The sequence below is a fragment of the Trachurus japonicus genome, chromosome 19, assembly GCF_045865225.1.
Source record: "Trachurus japonicus isolate A0001 chromosome 19, Traja_1.0".
Taxonomy (NCBI): domain Eukaryota; kingdom Metazoa; phylum Chordata; class Actinopteri; order Carangiformes; family Carangidae; genus Trachurus; species Trachurus japonicus.
Genome location: NC_140925.1, coordinates 17,652,171 through 17,679,839, shown reverse-complemented (window position 1 = coordinate 17,679,839; position 27,669 = coordinate 17,652,171). Strand labels below are relative to the sequence as shown.

The window sequence follows — 27,669 nt, the reverse complement described above, 5'->3', positions numbered from 1 at the left end:
AATAGAGTGAATACCAGACATTTGATTCACTGCTAATAAAACTAACGTGTTAGCAGCACATGTGTTAGTATGGCTGCTGGTCAAGTAAATAATATCGATAGTTTTTTAAAACTCACTCTCTGGTCCATACTGTGTGTTATTGCTGGGAACAAAAAGTTCCACAGGCGTTTAAAAATTTAAGGTGGAGGTTTATTTATATAGCACATACTGTAAAACAACCTCTGTTACCCCAGGTGATGCACAAGCTAAAAAACAGGTTCATAATATGACACAAGTAACAACTACAGACGTCATCTTTACTCAAAGGAATCTTATCACACAAAGACACATTCACAAATACTTAATATTTCACAGCGTATACTGTATGGAATTTCATGAAATATACAAAAATACTGTATATACATACTGTTTTGTTTTGTTTCACAAATCAGCTGTGTTGAACTTTGTGGAGGTGTAGGAGTGGGAATGGACCCCATAGAAGCCAGCCAATCAGAATAGGTTTGGTCTTATGAGTGTGTTGACCAGAGGCACCCAAAGGAGACAGTGCAGGAAAAATAATTTAGTCAAAGAATATAGAAAGAACACAAAATACAAAACAGTAGCTCTTTATCGAGATCGCTATTACATATTTGACCCTTTGACCCTGAACGCCCCTGGTTCCAAAAGCAGAAGTCAGTTCAGTCAGTTCAGTTTTGACACAACAACACGACAACACTACATGACTCAGTTAGTGAGTAGGTGTTAATGGGGCTGAAACTCTTTCTGTTTAAATGTTAGTACAAGAGTTTAATAGAAAATATGTCACCTCATGACAAAAAGTTAAAGGCACAAGCCTGTGAACATAACAGATCGTACAGTGAACACTATTGTTGCTAAGGCTCACAGGTTATTGAGTTTATCCATCTGACTTAACCCTTATGTGGTGTTCGGGTCAAATTGACCCGTTTCAAATTTTTACTAAAAGAAAAAATATACAAGGATACGACTTTTCGACCTGAAAATCCATGGCCTTGGCTTATTTTATGTGAAGAACGTGTGAAAGAAAAAAAAAATATTGACATGATATGCTACAATACCCCTACGCATTTATGTCCTTCACAGGATGTTCGGGTCAATTTGACCCGGATGAAATACATTGACTGACAGACAGGCAGACACACACACACACACACACACACACAGACTTACATGGATGCAGACACACACAAACACACACACATATACAACCACACACACGTACACATAAACACACAGAGACACACACACACACTTACATGGACACAGACACACAAACACATGCAAGCACACACAGAGACACACACACACTTACATGGACACAGACATACACAAACACACAGAGACACACACACACTTACATGGACACACACACGTGCACAGAGACACACACACACTTACATGGACACACACACAGAGACACACACACTTACATGGACACAAACACACAAACGCACGCACAGACACACAAAGACACGCACGCACACACAGAGACACACACACACTTACATGGACACACACACGCAAGCACACACAGAGACACACACACACTTACATGGACACAGACACACAAACGCACACGCACGCACACACAGAGACACACACACACACACACTTACATGGACACACACACAAACACACGCACAGCGAGACATACACACACTTACATGGACACAGACACACAAACACGCACACAGAGACACACAAACTTACATGGACATAGACACACACAGACACACAAACACACGCACACACAGAGACACACACACACTTATATGGACACAGACACACACACTTACATAGACATAGACACACAAACACGCACACACAGAGACACACACATGGACACAGACACACACACTTACAGACACAGACACACAAACACGCACACACAGACACACACATGGACACACACACGCACAGACACAGAGACACACACACACTTACATGGACACAGACACACACACAGACACAGACAAACTTACATGGACATAGACACACACAGACACACAAACACACGCACACACAGAGACACACACACACACTTACATGGACACAGACACACACACTTACATAGACACAGACACACAAACACGCACACACAGAGACACACACATGGACACAGACACACACACGCACAGACACACACAAACTTACATGGACATAGACACACACAGACACACAAGCACACACACACACACACACACACACACACTTATATGGACACAGACACACACACACTTACAGACACAGACACGCACACACAGAGACACACACATGGACACAGACACACACACGCACAGACACATTATTTTTCATAGATAAACATGATTTATGCTATCCAAGGCTTTACTATAGTGGATTTTTTACATACATTATAACTTTATCACAAAAAACGAATGACACTTCCATTGTTAAATGTGATCTAGCAGAGATTAATTGCAAACATGATTCATGTATGTTATCTATATTGTTTGGAACTGAGATAAAGAAAATATATGTTGGAGTTTTTTTATGTAAATATTTAGTTATATATTTCTTTTAAAACCAACAATAATGTTCCGGGTCAATTTGACCCGAACAGTTCCAAAGGGTCCAAAATGTGAACATAACACAAGGGTTAACAGAGCAATGCTGGAATAATGCCGCACTGCTTTTAGGCAAAAACTGCAAATGAACCTTCCACTTTGCAGCTAACAGTGTCAGTGCAAAAGCCTCCTATAGTTCTCTTGAAAAAATAAAAGCTTTACCACATTACCAGCAAATTGAGCCAGTCCAAAAACACAAGCTGGCATCCAAAAACCCTGAGAGATCAGCACATGGGTCTTGTTTTGAAGGAGGCTACCGATCAGGTTCTAAGTGGGGGGGTGGGTCAATAATGATTCCTTTCTGTGGAAACAGCCCTGATCCACTCACCTGAAGAACAGGCTGACCACCTGACCTGCAGACTGACCCCCCAGCTTGTCTGTCGAGCCGCCTCATCGACTCACACACACTCACACACACATAGTGATTCACCGATCGGCTGACTGACAGACAACGTCTTTTTATAGTTCCAGCACAGATTTAGACTGATTGACTGACATGCAGCGGATGCAGAGTTATTATTACCAGCACACAGCGGTGATGCAGTGATGCTCTCCACTGATTGCGTTTAATAATAAACCTCCAGGGAAAGCTCCAGAGGGCTTTAACAAGTCTAATTTTTAATTAGCCGAGTGTGTTTAATTGGCACCCCAGCTATTAACAGGAAGCTGAATGTGTTGTGAGGATTGGGATTTACATTTTTTTTTTCTTTTTCTCTAGTATTAAATATAAAAATGTTAAGCTTTTGCTTCCACTCTCCTTGTTTATGCTCAGGGAATATTTAAAGCTGAATAAAAAATAATATGACCAATGTTTGGAAACAGGTTAATGAATATTAATGATTTTCTCTCTTGTGTATTTAACATAACGTAACTCTAACGTACAGCCCTGCCAGTGGCTCTGTGAGGCTGTATATCTAGCATCCTGAAGTGTTTTAAGTGATAAAATGCTGAAGTTTAGAGAACAAAGTTCAGTGTTTTAGTGATAAATGAAAAGTTTGACTCTCTGGTAGAACTTATGTCAGGGGTTCACTGTCCTCTGTATGATTCATCCTCTGCGCAACATCTGTCAAATATTCAATGGCAGTGCATCGTTAAGCTGATGAGATATGACAGCCTTTGACATCACTGGAGTCACATCACTTACACACTTTTTTGGAAAGACTCACACACACAAGGTGATGTGTTACTCATACAGGCTTTCATTGTCACGTAAAGCCATGTTAAATATTTACTCTCTTCTTACCAGGTTGTTGTCTTTTCTCGGGAAGAGGCTCTCTGACTAAAAGTGACTTCACACGTTTAAATAAATATCATTATATTCATGTGCAGCTCACCAGAGATGAGTCAACCGGCAGAGGAACGTATGTGTTTATTAACAGGACTGATACCTAAAATAGAACAAGTGTATATGAGCTGCATAATTGTTAGACTAAACTGTTGTTTATGTTGGCGTAGAGATACACGTGTTCTGCTTTTTATATCAGATTGACTTGTGACTTCGTTTACAGTAAATGTGTGGAAATGATTCATGGTGAGTCAGGTGACATAGTGCAGTGGGTCCTTGCAAGTTAAAGAGGAACGGTGCACTATGCTACATTTTTACCTTAATTAAACAGCTTCAGAGTAATTGTGTTGGTTAAATAAATGAGGCTCTGCCTTCTTCCTAGCGTCTCTTGGCTGAAAACCAACCTTGCAAGATCAGCGCCTCCGCCCGGGTGTCCCAGCTCTCGTCTTGGCGGCACCACGACACAAACGCGCCCCGTAACCCGTATTCTCTTATTTATGACAGATAGGACTACACAAATACACACATTGTAACATCATATGATATAACGTAAGCCAGCACTCCATAGATTGCTTTATCGCCGGCTTCATTAAAACCATATGCACATGGCCTGGAGGAGGGTTAGCAAAACAGCAGAAAAGCGACAAGACTTGCAAAGTTCCCCTTTAAGGAATGTTGAAGTACGAGCATCACCAATTTGACGTTCGATGAAAACTGGTGTTAACCAGTGGCCTGCTGTTTGTAAGGCTCTCAGTTGGCTGTTTGGCCAGTGACGCTGTAAATGGCTTATTACCCTGATAGAGGAGGTTGTCAAGTTACCCAGTGACCAAGAAAGTATTCAGCTCTTTCTTCTAGATGGCCAGTTGGCTATGTCTTCCTATTGCACACATACTGGATTTTTTACAAGTAGTAAGATATTATATTTTTTGTAATGTAATGTATATGTAATACAACAGGGTGGAGGCCAGGCAGGGCCGGCTCTAGGCATAGGCGATATAGGCGGTCGCCTAGAGCGCCAACTGCTGGAGGGGCGCCGCCAGTCAAGGGGAAAAAAAAAATATATATATATATATATATAATAATGATTTATGTCCGCTGCGCCCCCTCACTTAGTGTTTTCTGTGTAGAAAAAAAATCCCAAAACAAATAAATAAACAATGACAAACATGTTCCTAAATTGTGTATAGTCACACACACAGCAGATACCTGTCTGCAGCAGGAATGCTCTCAAGCCGTTTTCTTGTTAGAAACGCCACATTTTTAATTAGATGTGTGGCACAAATGCCGGCGCGTCTGCGCGACCGTCTCGATATGTTTTTTTTTTTCATATTTCGGTCATTGACGCAGTAGAAATGTGGTTCAACTACTGTGATTGGGAGACTCTCCTCTTTCAAATACGCACGGCCGCACACCCTTGACGACCTGTCAATCAAAACAACATCTGTGAAGCGCTTCGAAACAGCAGTCGTTCAGAGGGAGAGAGAGAGAGAGAGAGAGGCAGTGAGGATGATGAGGTTTAAAGTTCTGACTAATTTGATGAGGAAGATTATGAAAAAAGAAGAGAGTAGAGACTTCAGCCTGCTCAGACAGCAGGGCCAGTGGGCCATAGCTCCAGATCAGCTCCAGCTCTATATTCAGACCTGCTGAGCTCTCAAACTAGTTGTTTTTTTTTTTTTTACCTCTCAGGCCTACCACAGTGGCAACACATATAGGATACATTATATAGGCTAAATATTGTAAATTTTGTGTGTTTTTTGTCTACTTAGTTGATATTTGGAGAAAATCTCTCATTTAGGGCTACACACATCTCATGAAGTTGAAGTCAATGAAGTCAATATTTAGCTTCTGTTATCCCACATTTGAGACATTTGGTGAGAATGACAGTTAGGCCTAACATTTATGCTCAAAAAGCAATTTCACAATTTTTTTTCTACACTTATATCATACAGTATATTCCACTGCTTTTGTGAAGCCCAGACTTTCGTATACCCATTTCAAGCACCACAACAGTTTGTTCTCATGATTGTGAAGAGACTAATTTTTTTATGTCTTCACCCAGGATTTACTCAATGCAATTTTACTGATTGTTGTGCAAGTTGTGTATCTCAGGGTCAGAGGGGACATAGAGATACACTGCTATGTTATCGTTATGATCATTATGATCATTGTTGGGGGGGCGCCTGAGAGTAATCTCGCCTAGGGCACCAAAATGGCTAGAGCCGGCCCTGAGGCCAGGGGAGAGAGACTGAATGACTGCCACCAGCTTACAGTATGTAGTGTAGCCAGACCACAGTGAGTGAATCTCCCTATAGACTTAGCTCTACCCATCAGGCTCCTGCAGCGAGACGCTCATCACACACTGTAATGTATGAGCAATATCTGAGCCTCCATCCACTCGCTGTCACTTCTCTGCTTCACCTTTTGAAGTGCAGATTGGATTTATTTTTTACTCAACCAACAAGGTAGACCTGTTACATTAGGACTTTTTCTGCAACACTGTGTGAAGCTGTGATTTCTCTGCATCAGATTCTGAGATTAGTCTGAGTGATTAAAAAATGTTCTATTACTGTTTTGTGAGGAAAAAAAAGATTGTACATTGTTTACAACTGCAAAAATATATATAGCCGCTACAATTAATATGTGAATTTTATAGATTCTTCTCTGAACATTATGAGCTTTTAATATATGTATTTGAACAACAGTTGTATTTTTTTATTATTATTATTTGGCCTTTTGAAATAACTAAGCATTTTTTCACGAAAAGTGTTTGTTATTATTTGTAACTAATGTTTTTATCTTAACATTATCCACTGTTTTTGTGGTTGCAACTGTGAGAATTCATGCTTTGTAGAGCAAGTTGTCCTTCCACCTGGAATGAAACATGCTGTATAAATAAAAGATGGCGTGTTTGAATGCCAGAAAGACCATTTATCACGTCTACTTAAAAGTAAGACTCTTTCGTAGGCTACCTACCTGTATGTGATTGCTGCTATAACAGCTGCGTCAGAGCTGGATGTAGGTCAAGATCAATGCAGGATTTAACTACTGTATTAGCCTATTATATTTATTTGAATTGTCACAAGCAATAGCACATTCATGTACAATGTGTGTGTGTGTGTGTGGGGGGGGTTTTCAACCATGACCGGGCCAGCTCACCTTCACGCATTGTGAGTGGAAGGCTTTCAGAAGAATTTGCGAAATGTCTTAATGCTACAAGTGGAAATGGGTCAATAAATGACACACTTTCCATTTACATAGAAAGAAAAGAGATCACAGTACAGGTACACTTCCACTTCAGATGTAGAAGTTGTACAGTTCATTATTTCCCCTTAATGCAAGAGACATCAATTTCCTGCTCCATGGTAAGCGAGAATAAGAAAATGATGAGAGGATGGAGCGTGCAGCAGTCGGCACAGTCATCATTTGCTCTGTCTGTGGCGTTAATATCCGGGCAAGTTTCACCAGGGAAATTCAGAAGAATTAATTGACTGAAGTCTGAAGAAGGCCTGGCTCCTGTTGCTGAAGCCACGTAGTTGTTGCCTTTTGGACCCACAGGAGAGCTTGAATTTACACCGATAGCTATGTAGGTCAGCTTTTATGCAGTAGATATTGAGGGAGTTTGTGATGTGAAGTGATGCAGCAATGAGTCCAAGGAGCCAGTAAGTTTGTTATTGTGCCAGTGAAATGGAGACAATTTCAAGGTTTCTGTCTGAAAGTGGAGATGAAATTCAATCATTTATGGGTGAGGCATAGTCATGTAAAATCAACATTCTCCTTGAGCTCATTGTAAAGGCAACATTGTCTGATTCCTTAAGTCAAGTCCTCCTTATAAGCTGCCTTTGTCTCCAATTGGACTTTTCATTTCACATCCTGAGAGGGAAAAATAGAGTAAATGTATGGCTTTGTCTGATGTGGGTCCTCTGAATTTAGTGTGCAATATCATCATCTCTCAGGCCACAATAGGCTTTATGCACAGCTCCACTTCCTGATCGTAAACAAGCTCCTTTATTTCCTGTCTTACATTATTGGACAAACTGATTAATACATGACCTCAGTAGTCACAACAACGGTCAGACACCTGGATTAATCAGTTTGTCCAATAATGTAAGACAGGAAATAAAGTAGCTTGTTTAAGTTCAGGAAGTAGTGGAGTTGTGCATAAAGCCTATCGCAAGTGACGTCTAGACAGTTCATCTTGTTATACTGGGAAGCTTCTGTGGCACAATGACAATTAACAGGGTTCTGAAAGTTTTCCCGTATCTCTGACGCTCATTAGCAGTGATTCATCAGCTGTTACAGTACATCCAGCGGTCAGTAGCCCACACCCACTGACCACCTGCCCACCCCTCTGTTCCCCAGACCCTTTTTTCCCATCTGTTTTCCAATCCAAATCCCAGCAGTGTGTCTTGCCAGACCACCTTACCTAACAGACGGCCCAGCGGTGGCTCTTTGTGTTTGACGTGACAAGGCGACACGCTGCATCACATTACACTTCCTGCTCCATTTTGACAAAGGGCGAACGCCCAAAGATTCACTGTAACAGACCTTGTAACCCAGTTTTCTGTAAACACCAAACCTATTTTTGGTTTGGGAGCCTTTTTTTTGTCTGCAGGAAGCACATTGCAACCAGATGGTGCCCACGGGTGTGTTAATGCTGGTAAACAAAAAGCTCTGTCCACTTCGGCACCTGTGTGTGTGTTCCATTTCACTTCACTAAGAATCCTTTCAACATTACAGACTTAACTTTTGAACTGTAGTGACTAGTGACGCTTTGAAGCAATGGGGGGCAACTGAACAAATCCTTTCCCAAAACCATCTAGACTTTAAAAGAGGCCAAACATAAACCGGCAAGGAACGGTATCACTAGTTTGGTATATTTTATATGGCAGAAGTAACAGTTTGAAAGTAAAAACGCATCAATCATTTGAAGGATTGGCTCACATTTTACAATTTACAAATGATTATTTAGTAGTTTCCAATTCCAAAGATTCATTTGGCCAATCTAGTACTTTGAGTGTAAAGTTCTAAAGGTCTTTGTTAGTGGGAATGAGATTGTGATTTTTGCACCTGCAATGTGAAAACCAAGCAGATCAAACTGGTGTTATATGAAGTTTGATGTTCTCAATATAGCTTTGCATACCCATATTAAAATGGTTGTAATAACTGGGGATGCGCCAATCCGGCTTTTTCAGTCCCAATCCTGATACTGATACCTGGGCTTAGCGTATTGGTCGATACAGTACCTGATACAGATCGCCATGTGGAAGATAGCTGCGTGTGGTACTGACATGTGATGTATTACACGTCACAAACACAGAGTAGATTGGCATCATGGATCAGCCTCATTATCCAATACCCCATCTAGCTAGTCAATATCATGGCCTAGGCTATATCATATCTTAATATCGAATAGGAGCATCCCTAGTAATAGCTTAATTTATGTAGCGCATTAATTTAGTTTTGCACATAAAAGCAAGCAGTGATGACAAGAATAAATAACATTTAACAACATGGATGAAAACACATTTAATCATGTAACATTTAAAAACTAAAAAAGAAAATGCATTGCAAGTTTGTGATAGGATGTCTGGAAGTCCTCCAGTAAAGCCATTATTTTGAGTTCTCTGTGTTTAAAGCTCCAAGGGCTTTAAACACTGGTGTTTAAGAGGGTGTTAAGACCACTGCATAGGCTTCTAACAAGCTGTAGGAGATATAGGAGTCACTTAATGCTCTGAACTGCAAACTAATCCCAACTCGAGCAGTAAATGTTGTAGAGTTTAAATCAATTATTACATCTTTGCATGAATGACTCCTTTGTGTCAGCACACGGGAGGCTTCATCTTTTCATACTGACTAGATAAAAAAATAAAAAAAACTCTTCCTACAGTAAACCAGACATTTGACCTTTCTGAAACACTTTATCCACAGACCTCAGGACAACACAGTGGAAACACAAAGAAAGAAAATGCTTTTACTGTGCAGTCACATTTACACAGTTCACGGCCCTCGCATCATCTGTCAGCACGGGCTTCAGCCTAGAATGACGTCAGCCAAAGTTGAAAGCAATGTCACCAACAGTTGCTTTCTTTATTCTCACACGCACGTGCAGTTGATGCATTAGAGACGATTGTAGAGACTTGGCAAGAGAAGAGACAGTTGATTTTCAGAAAAACAATATTTTTATATTGCAGATTGGTCACATGCCTTACTCGTATATGGAGGCAGATACATCGTACTGAAGAACCCACTGAAAATCATAAAGAAGAGCAATAATCTCAGTTGTTTCGGCAACTATCAAGTGACAACAACACTACTGTAATTATGAGGGCAGCCAAGGAGTAAATCAGATATTCAAGAGAAACAAACAGATTTAAACTCAAGTTTCAGAAAGTTTTTAACATGGTGACTATGTTGACCTTTCTCAAGCTGTCATTTTGACCCTTACACTTCTATTTTATGTTTTTGTGGCCAAATAGCCAAATCTCAACCATACAATGGTCACATAACAAATCAACAGTGATTTGTGAATATATAGCACACCCTCAGCGCTTTTTGTGATGTCAGAGTCTGATGTAAGCCAATAGCACTTTTTTTTTCTTTTGGCATGTAATGCTGTAGTACAGTATTACTTCCTCTCACCTACTTGCTCTGCCCTGTATTTCTGCCTTTGTCCTGTGCACCTGTTCTGCATGCTTCCCCTTTTCCCCCCATAGTGTGAATTATACAATGAGAATCAGGGGCGTCAACTGTGTCACCAGGACAAACCAGGACAAAGTACAGGGTGGACACATGCTGAAGTGAACTGAAGTGTTTGACGTAATGTCTGCTGTCTTTATCTGGTGATTTTTTTTTTCTCATCTTGTTTGTTGATAAGTGGTGAGATCTTGTTGTTGGGCAAAATGGACATACTTCAAAATCATACTTAGGTACAGTAGTCAGAACAGATGGATTTTACTATTGTTCAATTATATCAAAACCATAGCCAGAAAAAAGGCCATCGAAATTCCATATAATGTATACTCTACTCTACACATACAGTACTCTATACTAATGTCATAAGGTATCCCTACAACAATAAGATAATATTGGTATGATATTGCAACCCAATGCTAGCAAACATTATTTAGCTAATCTGTAAAAAAAGAAAAAGAAAGAAAAAACATAGCTCACCTTAGCTAACGTTAACATTTACCGGAGATCTTTTTTCTGTCTTTTCTTTATACAGTGTGACAGTTGCAATGAAGGCCCAGGCCAGGTGGGAGGTGATGGACAGTATGGTGGTCTTCTACGTCGGTGTGGCTCTCATGGTGCTGGGCACTGTGCTGGTGGTCAGCAGCTTCCTCGCTCTGGGATTCACTGGAACCTTCTTAGGTGGGTCTTTGCAAATGTTTGAACTTAATGGTAAACAATACTTCATCTTTGAGCCACAAGCACATTGAACTCACAAACCATGCAATTTGTCAAAGCACTGCAGTTTGAATAGATTGGGCTCAGAGAAAAGGTCTGTAATACTTTTTTTTACACTGCTTACACTTTTACACTGCATAAATATAGACATTAAACATTTTTTTATGGGAAGGGTGAGTGTGAGCGAGTGAGTTAGCCTGCAAAATAGAATCTGAATGCTACTGTAGATATCACATTACACACTGGACCTTTAAATTCCTCCATAAATAGCACTTTATATGTTGAGTGTATTTAGCCTATAAATTTATGTGATGATCTTATCCAGAGCAGCCTGTAGTCAGTGTGATATTAGGCTGACCTTTAGCTCTAATCAACAGTAGAGAGAAGTAATTAAATTAAAAGTGTGCAATACAGCCTCATACCCCGAGGGCAGTCATATTTCTTTCTGAAATAGGTTTTGTTGAAACATTCAGTACACTGTGGGCACTTTCATTAAATTGCACCCTTACACTTTGATGATTGAACCTAAACTGTTATATGATATTAGTACAAACTCTACATAGACTAAATCTATTCTCAAATTCCCATTCTGAATTGTGACCAAATGGAAGATTTTTTATTATTTTTTGCCTTTTCTTAGCATCCTTTAATTCTTTACAGGATCACAGAAACACACACACAAACACTTGAGACATTTTTTTTATTTTTTTAATCCAAAGTTTACAAAATAGGAACTTTTGGCTTCTTATTTGACTTGAGGAAAAACAGGCTCACACGTGCTGTTTCCTAACATGGTCACGCAACTGCTCTCACATGAGGAAGGACACGTGAACACATTTGCGCCAATTTTCACAGCCGCGCTCATTTCCATGCACGCACAGGAACAATCGTCCATGTCCTCACATACGGCGCAAGCAAATATCCTCCCATCTGCTTCTGAGACAAACATGTTTCTTTTCCGCTGTTGTGCTGTCGAAAACATCCAGGCATCCGTCCAAATGACCACAAGTATGATATGGCCATTATGATGATTTGGCAAGTGCTGGTATCTAGTTTATCGGTCAGCCACATCAGTGAGTCATCTACAAGACTCACACTTGTGTCTCATCTTCTGCACTATCTGGGTTCATGATGAAATACCCTCAGTCCAGCACTCTGGCTCCTCTGATCCCCAAGCGTGACAACAGGAGGGGGGAGGCAGTTGGAGTGGCAGAAGGTGGACAGAAGTTGACCAGGGTGTCATGTGCATGTGTGGGTGAGCAGGACTCTACTTTATATGCAGATTGAGGGAAGAAACAATAAAAGTGTTGGCTTAATATCTCGTCCTCCAAAGTCTTTAAAGAACAAAAAACATGGATAAAGTTTTTATTCAAGGATGCCAGGGTGACTCATGAGAAACACCAGAAACCAAAGCTGGCCAGTATCAGTCAGTAGGCAGCTTCCCCAGTGGTATGGACAGACTGCCCGAACAGCGCAGGTATGATGAATCATCCCTGTTTCTCAGTGGAGATAATTCTCTGCATTTGGTTATTTATGAGAAGGTGGTTTGTTTATATGATCAGCTCCCTATAATATAGCTCCTTCAAATAGCTGTTCAAACTGTATTAGGATTCTCAGAACGAAATAAGACTATATCCTCTAAATAAAGGCAAAAGGAAATGAGACAACAAAGATAAATTAGCAGTCTGCTCTGTTCTGCAGTTGCTGCTGAATATTTAAGAAAGGAACTGTGTAAGGTAGGAATTAATTCCTAAAATATAACATTTCTATTCCCTTATTAAGAAGATTTATTATAATAATTGTTATATTTTATTAACAATGTTATTTTATCTAAAAAAGACAAGTAGAACCACAAAACGAGATACAAACATTTGATGTGTCACATGTTAAAGTATGAAATAAGTGTTAGTCTTCATTATTAAAGGCAGTGTGGGTTGTCGGGAAACATAAATGGACATAGTCAGACTCCTCAGAGGATATACTATGGACAAGGCAAAGATAAAATGGTGATTTTCAGAAACACAACCTCTCCTTCAGCATCAATTATAGCACAATTATATTTACCTCCATTTTAAAGTCCACTTGCTACCTTTGTTCATATTATTCAACCAATTTCATCTGCTCATTGCAAGTCATTACAGTATGGCTTACAGGGGGATTACTGTATGTGAGTCTGGTCGCTTTCTGCTGTTTTGCTAACCCTCCTCCAGCTCATGTGTGTTTGTTTTTAACAAAGTCAGTGAGAAAGCAATCCATGGAGCAGTGGATAATGTTATACAAAGTGTATATTTGTCTCGTAATCAAGAGATTACTGGTTATGTGTCACAGTACCACAGAGACGAGAGCTGGGACACCGGAGCGGAGTCACTGATCTTGCAAGGTTGTTTTTTTGGCCAAGGGACGCTACATGAGGGCAGAGAGCCTCCGTTCTCCTTGTAACAAGTAACACGTCATTTATTTAACCACAACAATAACTCTGAAGTTTAATGATGGTAAAAATGTAGCATAGTTAAGCTAAAAAATCTTCTTTAACTTTCCATTCAATGTTTCATTACCGATGGGGATGCTCTGGCTAAATTATCATTAAATGTCCAGCCACTAATTACACTCCAATTTCATGTTCTCTGCTATTGAGCTATGTTGGATTGCCTACAGCATTGACGCATTACACTGCTCTCAGGGGAGCGGTATGTAAAAGCAGTTATATAATGATACCAGCTCGACATAAAGGGCATTCATTAAATGGAAATGGTGTTTACCATTTTCATTCAATGAGTGACCTCAGCTGTGGAACGAGATAATTCCTCTGACATACACTGCAGCTCCTTATTTGCTTTTCACAGCAATTATCTCGAATATTGGGCTGGCATTGGGCTTGGCAAAAAATTCCAATAATGTTATGCATCATTATTATTATTATTTTATTGTATTGGGCAATGATCCCTCAATATGGTTCAAACACTTGTGGCAAATATGTATTGGAATCACAACATTTTACTGTTTAACAATAACAAAACTTGTATTATTCAAAATGGCCTCAGTGCAGGAAAATGTAAATACAAATAACTACCAAAAACATGAATGAATGAACATAACAATGAATATGTTTTTCTTCTTTATTGGACAACCAGTCCCGTGCAGGGACATATTTTCTAATTCAAACCCAGACATTTTGAAGTTCGCCTACAAAGTATGAAGTCTTAAAAATAAAGTTTTGATGTCGCTCGGCCAACGCAGACGCCAATACTGATTTGTCTGAGACATCCTCAACCAGCTGATTATTCCTTCCACTTAATAGTTGTTTTCCTACTGAACTCATTAGTGCTGCTTGCTCTAGATTGGAGTCCAGTGCTGTGTGTGTGTCTGTGTGTGTTTCTGGGTGGGGGGGGTGTGTGTCTTATTTATTTCTATATTTATTCCCTCGAGTCGCTGTGACCTGATGATTCAAATTGATGACACAGCGACAGAAACAAAGATCCAAAGACAATCAAATTACCCGCAGTCATAATGTGACACCCAGCTGCACCAGGGTCCTTGCTCCTCTGAACGGCCCCGCTAATCACAGACCCACTTCTCTAAGTCCTACTACTCCACGACAAATCAACGTTGGCTGTTTTCATAACCTCAATGAAAAATCAGCAACACAGGAAAGAGAAATGTTATTGCTCGGCTTTTAAATCTGAATGGGTTACAGTACCAGTAGTCAGTTTGGAGGTCAAAAATGAGGTTAAGGTATTGTTCTGAAGGCCAGCTGGTTCTCTATTCACAACCAAATACATTTGTTTATATAATCTTTCTTTCTTTTATTCCGGCCTACCTGTGGTGCTTAAATGAGCATATATAATGAAAATTGTTATGTAACTTGGGCATTAACTGCCTCTCTTTGACAGAAAACAGGGCCAGCAGCACCGCATGTGTAACTCAACAGGTCTATTTTACCTACTGGGGGCCTGCAGCTGTGTGTGTGTGTGTGTGGGGGTGGACAACAGAGGCGTAAGGGAAGTATTTGAATGTTCATGTCCTCTCATAAGTAAAATGGGTCAGATTATGAGTGTGTTTGTCTCTGTGTGTGTATGTGTATGTGCACAATATCTAGGGAACTTATTACATAGCAAGTCGTATTAAGTGCTCAGGTTACAGTAAGTAACACCAATAAGCCGTGTCCTAGTTCAGCTGCACCTGACATTGTTAAAGGCCAAAGTCGACTGTCGACACACACACACACACGTCTGGCATCCAAAGCTTCTTTATCTTGTGGCATCAGTGAAACTGGACAAATTAGGGAACAAATCAGTCGGTGATTGTTCTGACTTTTGTATTTATTTGGACAAAATTGGTCAAAAATGATACTCTAAGTAAAATTCAAAAATATCTTTGGCCAAACAAACACTTTGGGCAGCTCATACTGTTAGCACATACAGTATGCCCCAGTACTATGGTTTCCCTATACGTTTTACAGGTGATGTTGCAGCCAGACTCCTCACTGGAAAATGCAAGGGGGATCACATATCCCCAGTCTTGGCCTCACTCCACTGGCTCCTGGTTTCTAGATTTTAAGATTTTACTGTTTGTTTTTTAATGAGCTTGACCCCCCAGTACCTGACTGGGCCCCTACATATCCATGCCCTGACAGAGCACGTGTGACCAAGCCTTTGCTGTGGCTGCTAAATCCTCCTTAAAAACAAACTTGTTCTCCCTGGTATTCAGTTGAGTTGCCCCTTTGGTCTTTTACTTGTATTTCAAATGTTTATTTAGCTCATTTGTATTCCATTGCACCTTATTTATGAATTTTATGGTATTTTAATATTCATATGTTTTGGGGTATTTTTTAAAGTATATTTTGGGAGCTTTTTTGCCTTTAATGGACAGGAGAGTTGAGAGAGAGACAGGAAATGGGAGGCAGAGACGAGGGGAATGACACGCAGGATAGGGCCGCTCGGCGTGGGATTCGAACCGGGGCCACCTGCAGTGAGGACTATAGCCTCAACACACGGGTGCTCTTCCAACTGAGCTAAACACCGCCCCTATTCATATGTTTTTATTGATCTCTATAAATAAAGTTGATTTGAGTAATTACCTGATCGGAATGTGCTCTCCTCTTCTACAATGTTTTAATCACCTGAGCTAAAAAGCAGCACCAACAGCTGCTCATGTCAACAGGCCACTCCTAATATTTAGTCAACATTAAATTTCCTCTCTTCCTGTGCTGAGTCTCTTGAAGTTTGGCACAGATGTGTTCTCCATCTGAAGTGAAACACATCTATCACCGTACAACAACATCAAAACTTGGCAGTAAGGGTGTGTGTATCCTGACCCCCTGATACATTCCTGTTAGGATGATCTCTCTCCACATCACAACACACCACAGAAGATGACAGCAGGTCTCTTGGCAACACACCCCACGCAAAACACTCTCTAAATGTTTGTCAGCCCTGACCGTGGGAAATACACATCCAGAGGCTTGAACCGCGCGCAGTGTCAACAACTGTGTCGACAAACTGAGGAATACACATCACACCTTCATAATGTATCATCCCTTATAATATGTAAAGAACTGATCGCCTTGTCGATTTTTTGCTACAATAATCAAACTAGAGCTCCAGAGTTTTCACATGAGGTCATACCCATGCGGTCATGCTGTTGACATCAGTAGCAGGCTGGTGCTGGTGGGGCAGCCAGACAGTGCAGCGTTAACAGGGCCGTGTGGTGCCAGGGTCGTGTTCCCTCACAGTGCACCACCAGCCGGACTTCAGTGTCTTCCGCTGTTTTGTCGGAAACGTGTCAAAAATGAGCGTAGAACGTCAAAACGGACTGAAAATCTGTCTGGCCCGAGTTTAAAACATGGCATCATCGCGGATGAGTCGACAAACTGGAAACCATGGCAACGGGGTGAAACAGTCCACCGGTCCACTTGAACTGCTTGATACCCTGGAGATGAATAAAGATCCATTATACCTCGAGAGATGTTCCCTGCCTCTCGCCAAGTGCATGCTGGGATAGGCTCCAGCATCATGAGCAGGGAAATAGAAAATTAATTTACAGAGATTGTTTTTTCGGTTATGAAACCAGTGCTGGTATCAAACTGGGCCAAGATCCTCTCATCATCTCCAGAATGAATCTGAAGTGTGTGTGTCTGTTTTTCAGGTGATTACTTTGGCATCCTGATGGACGAGAAGGTGACAGGCTTTCCTTTCAACTTCACAGAGAACCCAATGTACTGGGGCAGCACTGCCAACTACCTTGGCCTGGCACTCATGTAAGTCTGTGTGTTTGTGTCTTTGTGTCTTTGTGCGCTTTGTGAGCAGAGAAGAGGTCACGTTAATGATTTTCGGTGAGCAAGAGTGTAATTTAATTTGAAGGTCTACTCTGTAGCACAGACTGGCTCCTAATAAATCACAACAAGGAGTTATTTTTCTCCGACTGTGTCAGCAGGAACCGTTAACACACACACACACACACACACACACACACAGTGAAGACATGTAGCAGCAGCACAGATAACAAGCTGTGACCTGCAAATGGAAATTTTGGTTTCCAAGTTGAGAAATCATTTTCCTCTGGCAAAAGGTGCGGGAGTAAAAAAAAAAAAAAACTTTTTATGTGTGCCTCATCTCTATGACAACTGTGATTGCATCTCTTGGAGCTCAGCGTGCATGGTTGCTAGGCGAGAGCTCCAGGGTCTGAGGAGCCCAACCTTCGGTAAAAGCTGTTAGTCCACCGTTCTTCCTCACACAGAGCTAGATGCCTAATTATAGGCATCTTTAAAGTCCCTTTTTTTGTGATAATCAATTTTGCTCCATTTTCTCCAGGTTTTGAATTGAATTCGCTCTCGGCCCAGTGTCTTCAGCCACCCAGCCCCGCTCTCTCTGCATCTCTGACTCTCTCTCTCATCTGTTTCCCACCAGTTACCTTCAAACCCTCTGTTCGAGTCTTTTGTGTTACAGTCGGAGCGTCTGCCTCAACCCGTTCTTCTGTCTTCATTCCTTTGTCTCTTTGTGTCGCTCTCAGACGAGTCTCCAATAAAGTGGATAAAATCTCTGAAAATAGGTAGAACTATTATGGTTGAACTACCTGTGAACTGGGGCTATGCATGTGTGAGTGTTGGATGTATGAAGGACAGGGCAGATTTCTACAGTGCTTCATGATGGAAAAAACAACCAAGCCAGATGGCATTTCTGGTTTTACATTAATGTGCATCCTTGATATAACTTTGATATATATTTTAATGCTTTTCTAGTTAGTGATATATATATATATATATATATATATATATATGTATATATATATATCATTTTAAACAGTCCAAAGAGTGACCAAAGTGCTTTCTAATAAAATAATAAATAAGTTAAAATTGATAACAAGACTTATTTCCAGCAGAAATACTAATGGAAATGTCTTTCAGACTTCTGTGTGTGCCAGGATGTGGCAGACATATGATCACTCACCTGTTCCTTAAAGTGACGCACCCTAAATTATGCAAAATATTAGGTCTTAATACAGTTTAAATATGTGAGTTATATACTGATTTCACCAACCTACAGTGATCATGAAGGAGGAAATCAGCCATAGAGCCCAAAAGTGATTTTAAGTTGGGGATTTTAACATGGCAGTCTATGAGGATTGATTCTTTCAAATGGCCATTTAAAGAAGTGGAGTGTTTTTTGTTTTGTTTTGTTTTCATCACCTCCGTGTTGGCTTTCATTTTCAACCCTGGAGGTCGCAGCATGGATTTGACACGAGAGGGAACAAGTGAACTTCCAAGTCACAACTTCCTTACTTGCTTTATTTGCTCCTCTGAACAGTTCCCACTGTAAACTTGAGGCATACTGTAGCAACACATTTAGCAGTCCCAGGGTTTCGATTTAGTCAACAAAGCATCTGGAGAGAAGCGCTCTTAATAGACAGTGAGTTTCAGTCTGCAACAGCTTGAAATGGAAATAAACCAAATCAGGCAATGATGCAGGAATAAACTGAGGCCATTTTTCAGCAGCGTCATGTTTTTAATGTTTGTTACATACACACAGGAATGTATGTGGTGGCACTGTATTAAATATAAAAATGGAAATTCCCATTATTTATATCAGTTTGTCTTTGAAGCATCAGTTATAAGTAAAATCATTTTTTTCTCCTTGCTCTTTTCCACCTTGATTAACTGGCGAGTTGATCAAATGAACTCACAGTGGATGCTGATGCTCTCTTAAAGTCTGTTCAAGTGAAGACTGACCCAAAATTAATTACTGCATTATCAAGTTATCTTTGATCATTTTTTCTCAACCTTGATGAAAATAACAAGTTGGCTGCTACCATCAGTTACCTGCAGAAATTCTGTCTGTGCAACATTACACTGCCAGAATACAAGATGCATCACATATTTGTTCATAAACCTTCTTTTGTACATAGACAACATGTATGAATACATACTGTTTTCTTATATAATAGCATTGTTTTCATTTTATTGTTGTTTTACTTGTGGCTCAGACAGCTGACAGATTCTTCTCATTTTCTTTCATCTGTTGTGACTCAGGTATGTTAACTGTGCTGTGGTAAACCCTTGAACACATTCTTCACGGTGACTGAGAGCACTTCAGTCCTTCTGAAGGACCTCGTGTCCACACACATGCACAAAGAGGGCACCACTAGCATTTAGAAGTAAAGATCAGGAGGCGGGGAGAAAAACCTCCACACTGACACCTGCATACAAACATACACACACACACACACACACACCCTCCCCTTCCAGTTTGCTTCATGTGCCGGGCCAGTTTACGTCCCACACATTAGGCCACTTACTGACACCTCCCTGTGACCAGGAGAGGAGATTAGCCGACACACATTAGCAGATGCACTTAGATTAATACATGAGCGCGAGCTGCTCTTGTGCTGCTAGATACAGAAGACCGGAGCTAAAATTGCTGCATGATGCCGTCCTTCACCGTGGTCACGCATCATGTATTTTTGTGAGCAGCACCTCTATCAAAAAAACAACTGTGGCACTGAACAGGAGGAGTGGTCCAAAACTAGTCCCCTGTCCTCGCACATTTAGTGGCAGCTGATCATTTATAGGTAAACATGACTCACTGCAAAACAGAGCGTTGATCCTTAGCAGTACATTTTATTCAGTAATAGACCAACAAAGGTTTAGAAAAGCAAGTTATAAGAGAAAATGGAGGTCAAGTAAAAGTACTGCTGCTGAATTACTTCTTTTTGGATGGAAACATGCAGGCATGTTATACATCTGGCAACTCAAATCTGAAAAAGGGAACATGTGCTTTCTGAGGCACATGTATGGTTCTTAACACAGAGAAAATGTATGTGAATCAAAAATAGGAAAATTAAAGGTCCCCTATGTCATTTTTGACCAGATACTCATTATGTTAAAGTCCTTCTATCTGCATGGATAGCATTAAAAGGCAGGTTTAATTATTAATTTAGAGTATAGACTGCAGATTGTTGCAAATACTCCCCGCAGCTTCTCTGTTAGAAATGCAACAGTAGAAAATCAAACATCTGTTAACGTCACACTCAGAGAAGGCAGGATTCATGGTGTCATGTTGTTTTAATCCAGAGGGATATAGAAGACAGTCAGAGTTATTGTGCGAGTAATACTGAACGCATGGTTGTATTTTGCACGTGCCTCAGCTTCTGTCATCTTTTTTTTTTCTGTTGATCACTGATGTGATGGCATGCAGTGTAAATACCTCACATCAATAGTTGGCTCAGTCACTGACAACGAAGCTGCATTCAGCTCCTGAAACTATTGCCCCTCTTTGTTTGCACTTTTTTTTTTCTCACACTTTGAAAGAGAAAAAAAACCCCTCCAGTCAAGTCCACAGTGGGACAGTTCATCTGTCTTATCACCATAACATTGCCAGAGTGATGAACAGTGTGGTGAATGTTACCCTTGAGTTGTATCATGGAGCATTATCATGTGTTGAGCTTGCGGGATGGAGTCATATCTCCGCGCGCGGGAGAGAACAACAACACTCTGACTTCTCATAGGTCACTCTCTGCTCCGGGCAAAAGCACGCTGCTCCATTCCCGACTCTGCACAACGCCGCTGCTATTCAGCTCCAGCCCGCACTACTAGCACATAACACAGTATGTGCAGGACGCAACGGCAGAGGGACCAAAACAGCAAAACACGGACAAAGCACAAAGCGAATATTCATGGCCACAAACACAATCACACATCAACAAGATCGCTCCTGTGTGTCCAAATATAATCGCATTTGTGCTCTTGTTTTTGCATCAGAATCGTATAATTATATAACACCAGCACGTCTCTGCTTCCACTTAAGGAAAGTTTCTTAGAATTAAATTTAAAAATTTTCCTTCAGCCTACAAACCTCCACAGAGCAGAGCTGCACACATCTCTGTCAGATGTGATTATCAGACTCTTCAGGTCATGTGCTTCGGGCCTCCTGGTTGTTTTAACATTTGGTAGTTGTTGAAACTGCCTTTAGTCTTGTGGCCCCAGCTGCTGGAACACTGCGTCAGATGCGCTCCTGCACCGACGCTGCTGACACCTTATTTTTACTCCTACACTATCTCATTTGTTTTTTGTTGTTTTCTTCTTCAACACAGATTTTTGAGTTACATCACACTGGCCTCAGAGAGCATTAAGACCGATTTGATTTGTGCACACCTTATCGTTTTTAAAGGTATATTGCATCAGACACATCATAATATATAATGATCACCAACCTTTATTTTATCCTCACCTGTATTTAAGAATTCAGCCATGTTGTTGTTTGTGTATCGTCATAACATGTCCAGATCTGTATCGTGCAGCCACACCCTTGTCTCTGGTCCTACTTCGAAGAGGCCTTCCTCTGATGGTGGTCTGTGCAGGGGACAGGTGGTATTATGTGGTCGGCAGTCTGCTCAGGTTCACCGCAGTCACATGCTTCACTGTCCACTAGGCCCCACCTCTTCATAGAGTAGTCTGTTCAAGAGGGTCCATTGCCTGCTGGGTAGATCATCTCCTTTAATGCCATCTCTAGGGTCCTGGATATACTGGTGTGAGCGTGTGTGTCCTGCCGACTTCCCCTCCCGCTTCCAGGCTGCTGCCAGCCATGCTTTTGTAGACAGGTCCTCTGGGATAAAACTAAGCATCGCCTGTGCTGTCCTGTTGTAAGGATGGTGGGACTTGAGCCTGCATAGGGATGCTGTCCTAGTTGTGATGTTGTGCAGGAAGTGCCAGTCGTGTTCCTGAGCAAGGGTAGCAGCCTCTCGCCGTAAACCGGCTGGGGCTATTCCTGCTAGGACTGGCAGGTATCGAGGTGGGTTTCAGGCAGCCAGTTATAACACAAAGGGGCGTTGTTAGTGGCTGCATCAATCTTCTTGGAATGTGGGCTTCTGCTCTAGGCTGGGTACAGTACTCGGCTACAGAGAAGACAAGGGCTTATGTGGAGATGCGCAGTACCTTGGCAGAGGCACTCCAGGTCATGCCAGCAAGGCGACAAATAAGCGAGACCCTTGATGTTGCTTTAGCCCTCACTTCCTTGATATGTTGTCTGTAGGACAGTGTCCTGTCCAGACATACGCCAAGGTACTTAGGGGCCTGCTGGAACTCCGTTTGTTTGTTGTCTATGAATACCTCAAGCCCCCTCAAGCTTCCCTGTTATTGAGGTGTCCTGGTTCAGACCCTCTTCCACCGCCCTCCACGTTGGTTGTCGTGTCATGATAGGTTGTCTGCGTACCCATACCTTCTTGATGTTGTCTCCGGTAAGTTGTATATGTGTATAACAAAAAGCTTCGGTGAAAGGACAGACCCTTGCGGGACCCTGTTCTCAGCCTTCTAGTGTAAGTCTGCTACCCTGGCCTTTGCTGGTCTGCAGGATGAAGCTGCGGTTTGACAGCATGTCCATGATGAAGTTCACCATTTGCCGGTCTTGGATGGTCCTCAGCAGCTTGAGGTTGAGTCCACGGTGCCAGGCGGTGTCATAGGCGGCTGCAGGTCCAGTTAAGACTATCCCAGCTTTTCCTTTGGCCTGGAAGCTGTCCTCAAGGTCTTGTGTGAGGATGGTTACCTGGTCCACTGTTGACCTACCCTGCCGGAAGCTAGCCTGCTCCCTTGGGAGCTGTGGTTCCACAACTGGTTCAATGTGACTATGGATCATCCTCTCCAAAATCTTAAAAGGGACACAGAGCAGCAAGATTGGTCTATAGGCCTTGGGATCTTCTGCAGGTTTATTAGGTTCAGTGTTTCCCCCAGAAAATTTGTTAGGGGGGGGGGGATCTGTTGACGGGGGGGGGGGGGGGTGACGCGCCGCGCCGTGCCGTGCCGTATTAAGTTTCGCTTTCAACACGCGCTGCTGTTATGCATGCGCGCTTCTCTGTGGTGTGTATGTGTGTGAGAGGATGCGGCCATCGTCCGACGGGGGGGGGGGGGCGGCGGCGGCGAATATCGCTACTTTTTTTTTTTTTTTTTTAAGACGTTAGTTTAGGCGGCAGCTCTTTGTTGTTAAGGCGGCCGCCTTAACAGGAAAGCGCTGCGGGAAACCCTGAGGTTTCAGCAGGGCTATGACAGCAGCCTGTCGCCATATCTTAGGGAGCTTGGATCGACCTTGGAGGCACACAGAGAAGAAAGTGCACAGCCAGGCAGGATGTTGCTTCACTTTGGTGGATCACAAACTCTGGGTGGGTGTTATCTAGGCCTGGAGCCTTGTTGTTGTGGTGCCTTTATTGGGTCAGGTTCCTGCTGTTTCCAACTTGATTCCACAGTACAGTATAAATCAAACTGACATGTGGCTTTAATAACGAAATAAAAAGCAGTTTAGAGCCTCCTCGTCCCTCTGAGTTGGTTCTCCCACCAAATTCACTAACAGAGCATGAACACCCTTGGTCAAGGATTAAAAAGATCAGAAGTCCTCTCAGGACAACACGAAGAGGCAGTTCACAGATGCTTTCTGTCCAGTCACATAGAATTAATGAGGACATGCCTGGAAGAATATGATAAACTGGCCCAAGTAAAACTGATTAATTCCTCTCTTTCCCTGAAGTAAGTTCTTATAATCCTAATGCAAGTGCCAGTTGAAATAAAGAAACTGAAACTGAAAGAATAATATTGGTAAATTGGAATCAGCACCATCCATGCAGGCCACAGGAGGTTTGGAGCCAATCTAAGCCGACAGTGGGTGAGGGTGGGGTTCACCCTGGGTAGATAGTTTGTACTGAGATATTTCATAGGGTGTAGAAACCTTAATCTGGTCTGCACTATTGGTAAAAACCACCAAATCCACCTTACACTCACACATCCAAGGTGAAGACCAGGATGGAGGAGTTTTAATTTTGCAAAAAAACAACAGACTCTTACAACATCTCAGGTTCCCCACTGTCTTAGCCTCCTCCTCCTCCCTCTAAAACCTCCATTTAAGTGCACGGCTTCACCTTACATTTATTCTCTGTTATCAGGAGGATAATTGCAGGACTTGAAGTGCACACTTTTCAATCAAATGGAAAGTTTAGTGTGGATTTCTCTGTCATTAAGACTGACTCAGTTGATCGCTCTGCTGTACCTGTCCGTGTCTGTTTGCTCACGTATGTCAACCCGCGGTATATGTAAGTGTTTTCATAATAAATCATCTCCCAGCTATACGTCAGACCTCAGAGAGTAATACCTGCTCCATATGGGCATCATTTGTTCAAATGTCATTCCTATTAGTCTTTTGATAAATTATACAAAACCCCTTGAAAAACATGACATCTGCTCTTTGTGTTCCCTTGTGCTCTCTAATCACACAGGGAAGTGCATTAGTAGATGTTGAGGTCTTTTTTCCCAGCAGTGATGCAGTGGCTCCGTCTCGTCCACTCCACCCCGACTCCACCTCGACTCCACTCCTCCAACGTTCACCCTCAACTCCACGAGTTGTATACAGTCACAATTCAGAAGATTTACCATCCTGCTTGTTAGAGAGAGAGTGCTTGAGGTCTGAGCGAGTGGTATTGATCAGCGACACATGTGAACCCCTGTGGTGCTGCTGGTGCTGGTGTGAGGTCTGACTTGGTTTATCCTCTGGCCTCTCCTCACATATGCAGGCATAGCAGGTGAGCTGAATGGATGTAAAATGTGAAAGAACATATTATTAGGAATAAATAAGTTAATATAAGTTATGAGTTAAAACTCCTATTGATAAAAACAGTTCATATTTCAAAAATGAGTTAAAAACTGCAGACTGTTCTGTCTCCCCATTTCCTGTCTTCTTTAATGTCCCATCCATTAAAAAAGCCAAAAATATATACTTTAAAAAACTGCAAGAGCTGCATTTCATTTAGAGTTTTTTAAAAACTGACTTCAATACAGTACCTAGGATGCTCTAGGAGTAAAAGGTGAATGTGACGTGATGACGTCAATCAGTTATGTTATTGGCAATTGTTGACAGCCACACTGTACCTGTTTTTTGTTTTTTATTCACTAAAAGACGTCTGATTTAAATTCAGACACTCACTTCATCCTTTTTTAGTTGTAAGATGAATCTGCAACATCCACTGCACACAACCTGAACAGGAAGCGGATGAAGTTACTGTAGCAACCAGCTGCTGAATACAGCAAGGCAATTAGCAGCTAAAGAATCAGAAGACAGTTCCTGCAAACATAAGGAGAGGATGAGTGCATTTTGGACTTATAATCAAATCAACATTGATCATAAATCTGACTGAGATCAAAAGTCATTGTTTTCACGACTTGTTATAATTTTTGGTTAATTCAGTGTAGTCCAAGATGCTTGTAGGTTTTGTATGAAATATGTGTAATCTCATGGCTAAAGATGTCAACCAAATGCACAAATACACAAATGAAATACACTATTTGAGTAGATGAACTCGTTGACCAAAGGAGTTACTTCTCCACAGCCAGTGTTAATATTAACAGCTGTTAAGTTACCTGTCAAAGAGAAACGTTGTGAGTTCAGCCTCCTAAGTGCTGTCTGCTGTGATGGAGACACAACCATTGTTATCTCTTGTTTCTGACACACGTCTTTTTATTCTATTCAATTTAGCCTGTTACTTTCTGATAGAGACTCACTGCAGACATACTGAGTCTATTATAGCTTGTATAATGAAACTCCAACACCTGCTCCTGGCAAGAAAACATGTTATAAGTGAGAACTTACAAATCAGCCCTTTGTATCTCACAAATACCTGCAAGGGGTAACAACTACATGATATATAGTTGGTAGCTTTCCATCATGGCACTTAATCCATCAGCACTATTATTACTAATCAGCCCCTGTTGATGCATTTTCTCTCCACATAATAAAGACATGTTTTCTGTTTTTCAGTCAGATCCTATTTTTCATGAAGGGCAGATGGAACAGGAGTGATGCCATTTGCAGAATGAGATGAAGTGATGAAATGAGAAAAGACTAATCTGTCCTGTGTGTGTGTGTGTGTTTTGTGTGTCAACATGTTTTTGTTTGACCTCAGAGTTCTGGTTTTGATTTACAATTTAATTTTCTCCAAAAATTCTCATTGAGATTTTGCAAGAGAGAGTTGAGAACTAATTACTGCAGCCACGAGATCACAAGGCAGTTCTTTCACTGCAAAACAACCATCATACAAATCACACAGCCACAGTAATTAAAATTTTGATTCATGTGATTAAAAGTATAAGCTAGTAAAGCTCAAAATAAATGACTGTCTCCAATTATAAACTGTGCTAGAGCTCATTCCAGTGGTGAAGAGCATAACACCTATTAAACCTAGTCTCTGGTGTCACTATTATAAGTTTAATGAAAATATAATTAAAAGATTCATCAAAGTGTCAGTCTGACTAAAAATTGATTAATTAATTACTGCCGATGTTATAATTTTAGTATTTCACACATGTGAGTATAGGGATGTGTCATTCCCTCTTTTCATTGGCGCTCTAGTGACTTGAGTTTTCCCAGAGAGCAGGTCGGGAGTCACACAGACAGCAGTGAATCACTCAGCGCACTCACCACTCAGTCCAAAAACCAGCAATGTGAAGCTTATAGAAGACGATAATGAAGGGAAATGTGTTGTGCTGGTAATGTAGTACTGTATACAAAGACCAGGCACACGTCAGCTTAGAAAGTAAAGGCAGAGTGATGGGTCTTGTGAGTAAAATATGTTGTTTAGATTTGGTTACATGATGCAAAATTGGGTCAGTGGTGTCTGTTTCTGTTTAAGGCACCGAAACAGAAATAATGTTGAAAGACTTTCCTTAAAAACGGCAGTGTAATGGTTAATACAGTAATTCCGTATTATCGTTAATGATGAACTGGAACAGCAATCAAAACCAAAAGACAAGAGAGGATGGATGGATGGATGGATGGATGGATGGATGGATGGATGGATGGATGGATGGATGGATGGATGGATGGATGGATGGATGGATGGATGGATGGATGG

The 27,669-nt window shown here is 41.3% G+C and overlaps 1 protein-coding gene across 1 annotated transcript in view; it reads left to right on the top strand.

Annotated features, from left to right (window-relative positions):
- pemt (phosphatidylethanolamine N-methyltransferase) overlaps positions 1-27,669 on the top strand; it is an 80,341-nt gene that overhangs the window by 41,721 nt on the left and 10,951 nt on the right. Inside the window, exons 4-5 of the mRNA XM_085761674.1 lie at positions 11,114-11,259; positions 17,440-17,551. Coding sequence (XP_085617800.1) covers positions 11,114-11,259; positions 17,440-17,551 — 258 coding nt within the window. The remainder of the gene's footprint in view (positions 1-11,113; positions 11,260-17,439; positions 17,552-27,669) is intronic.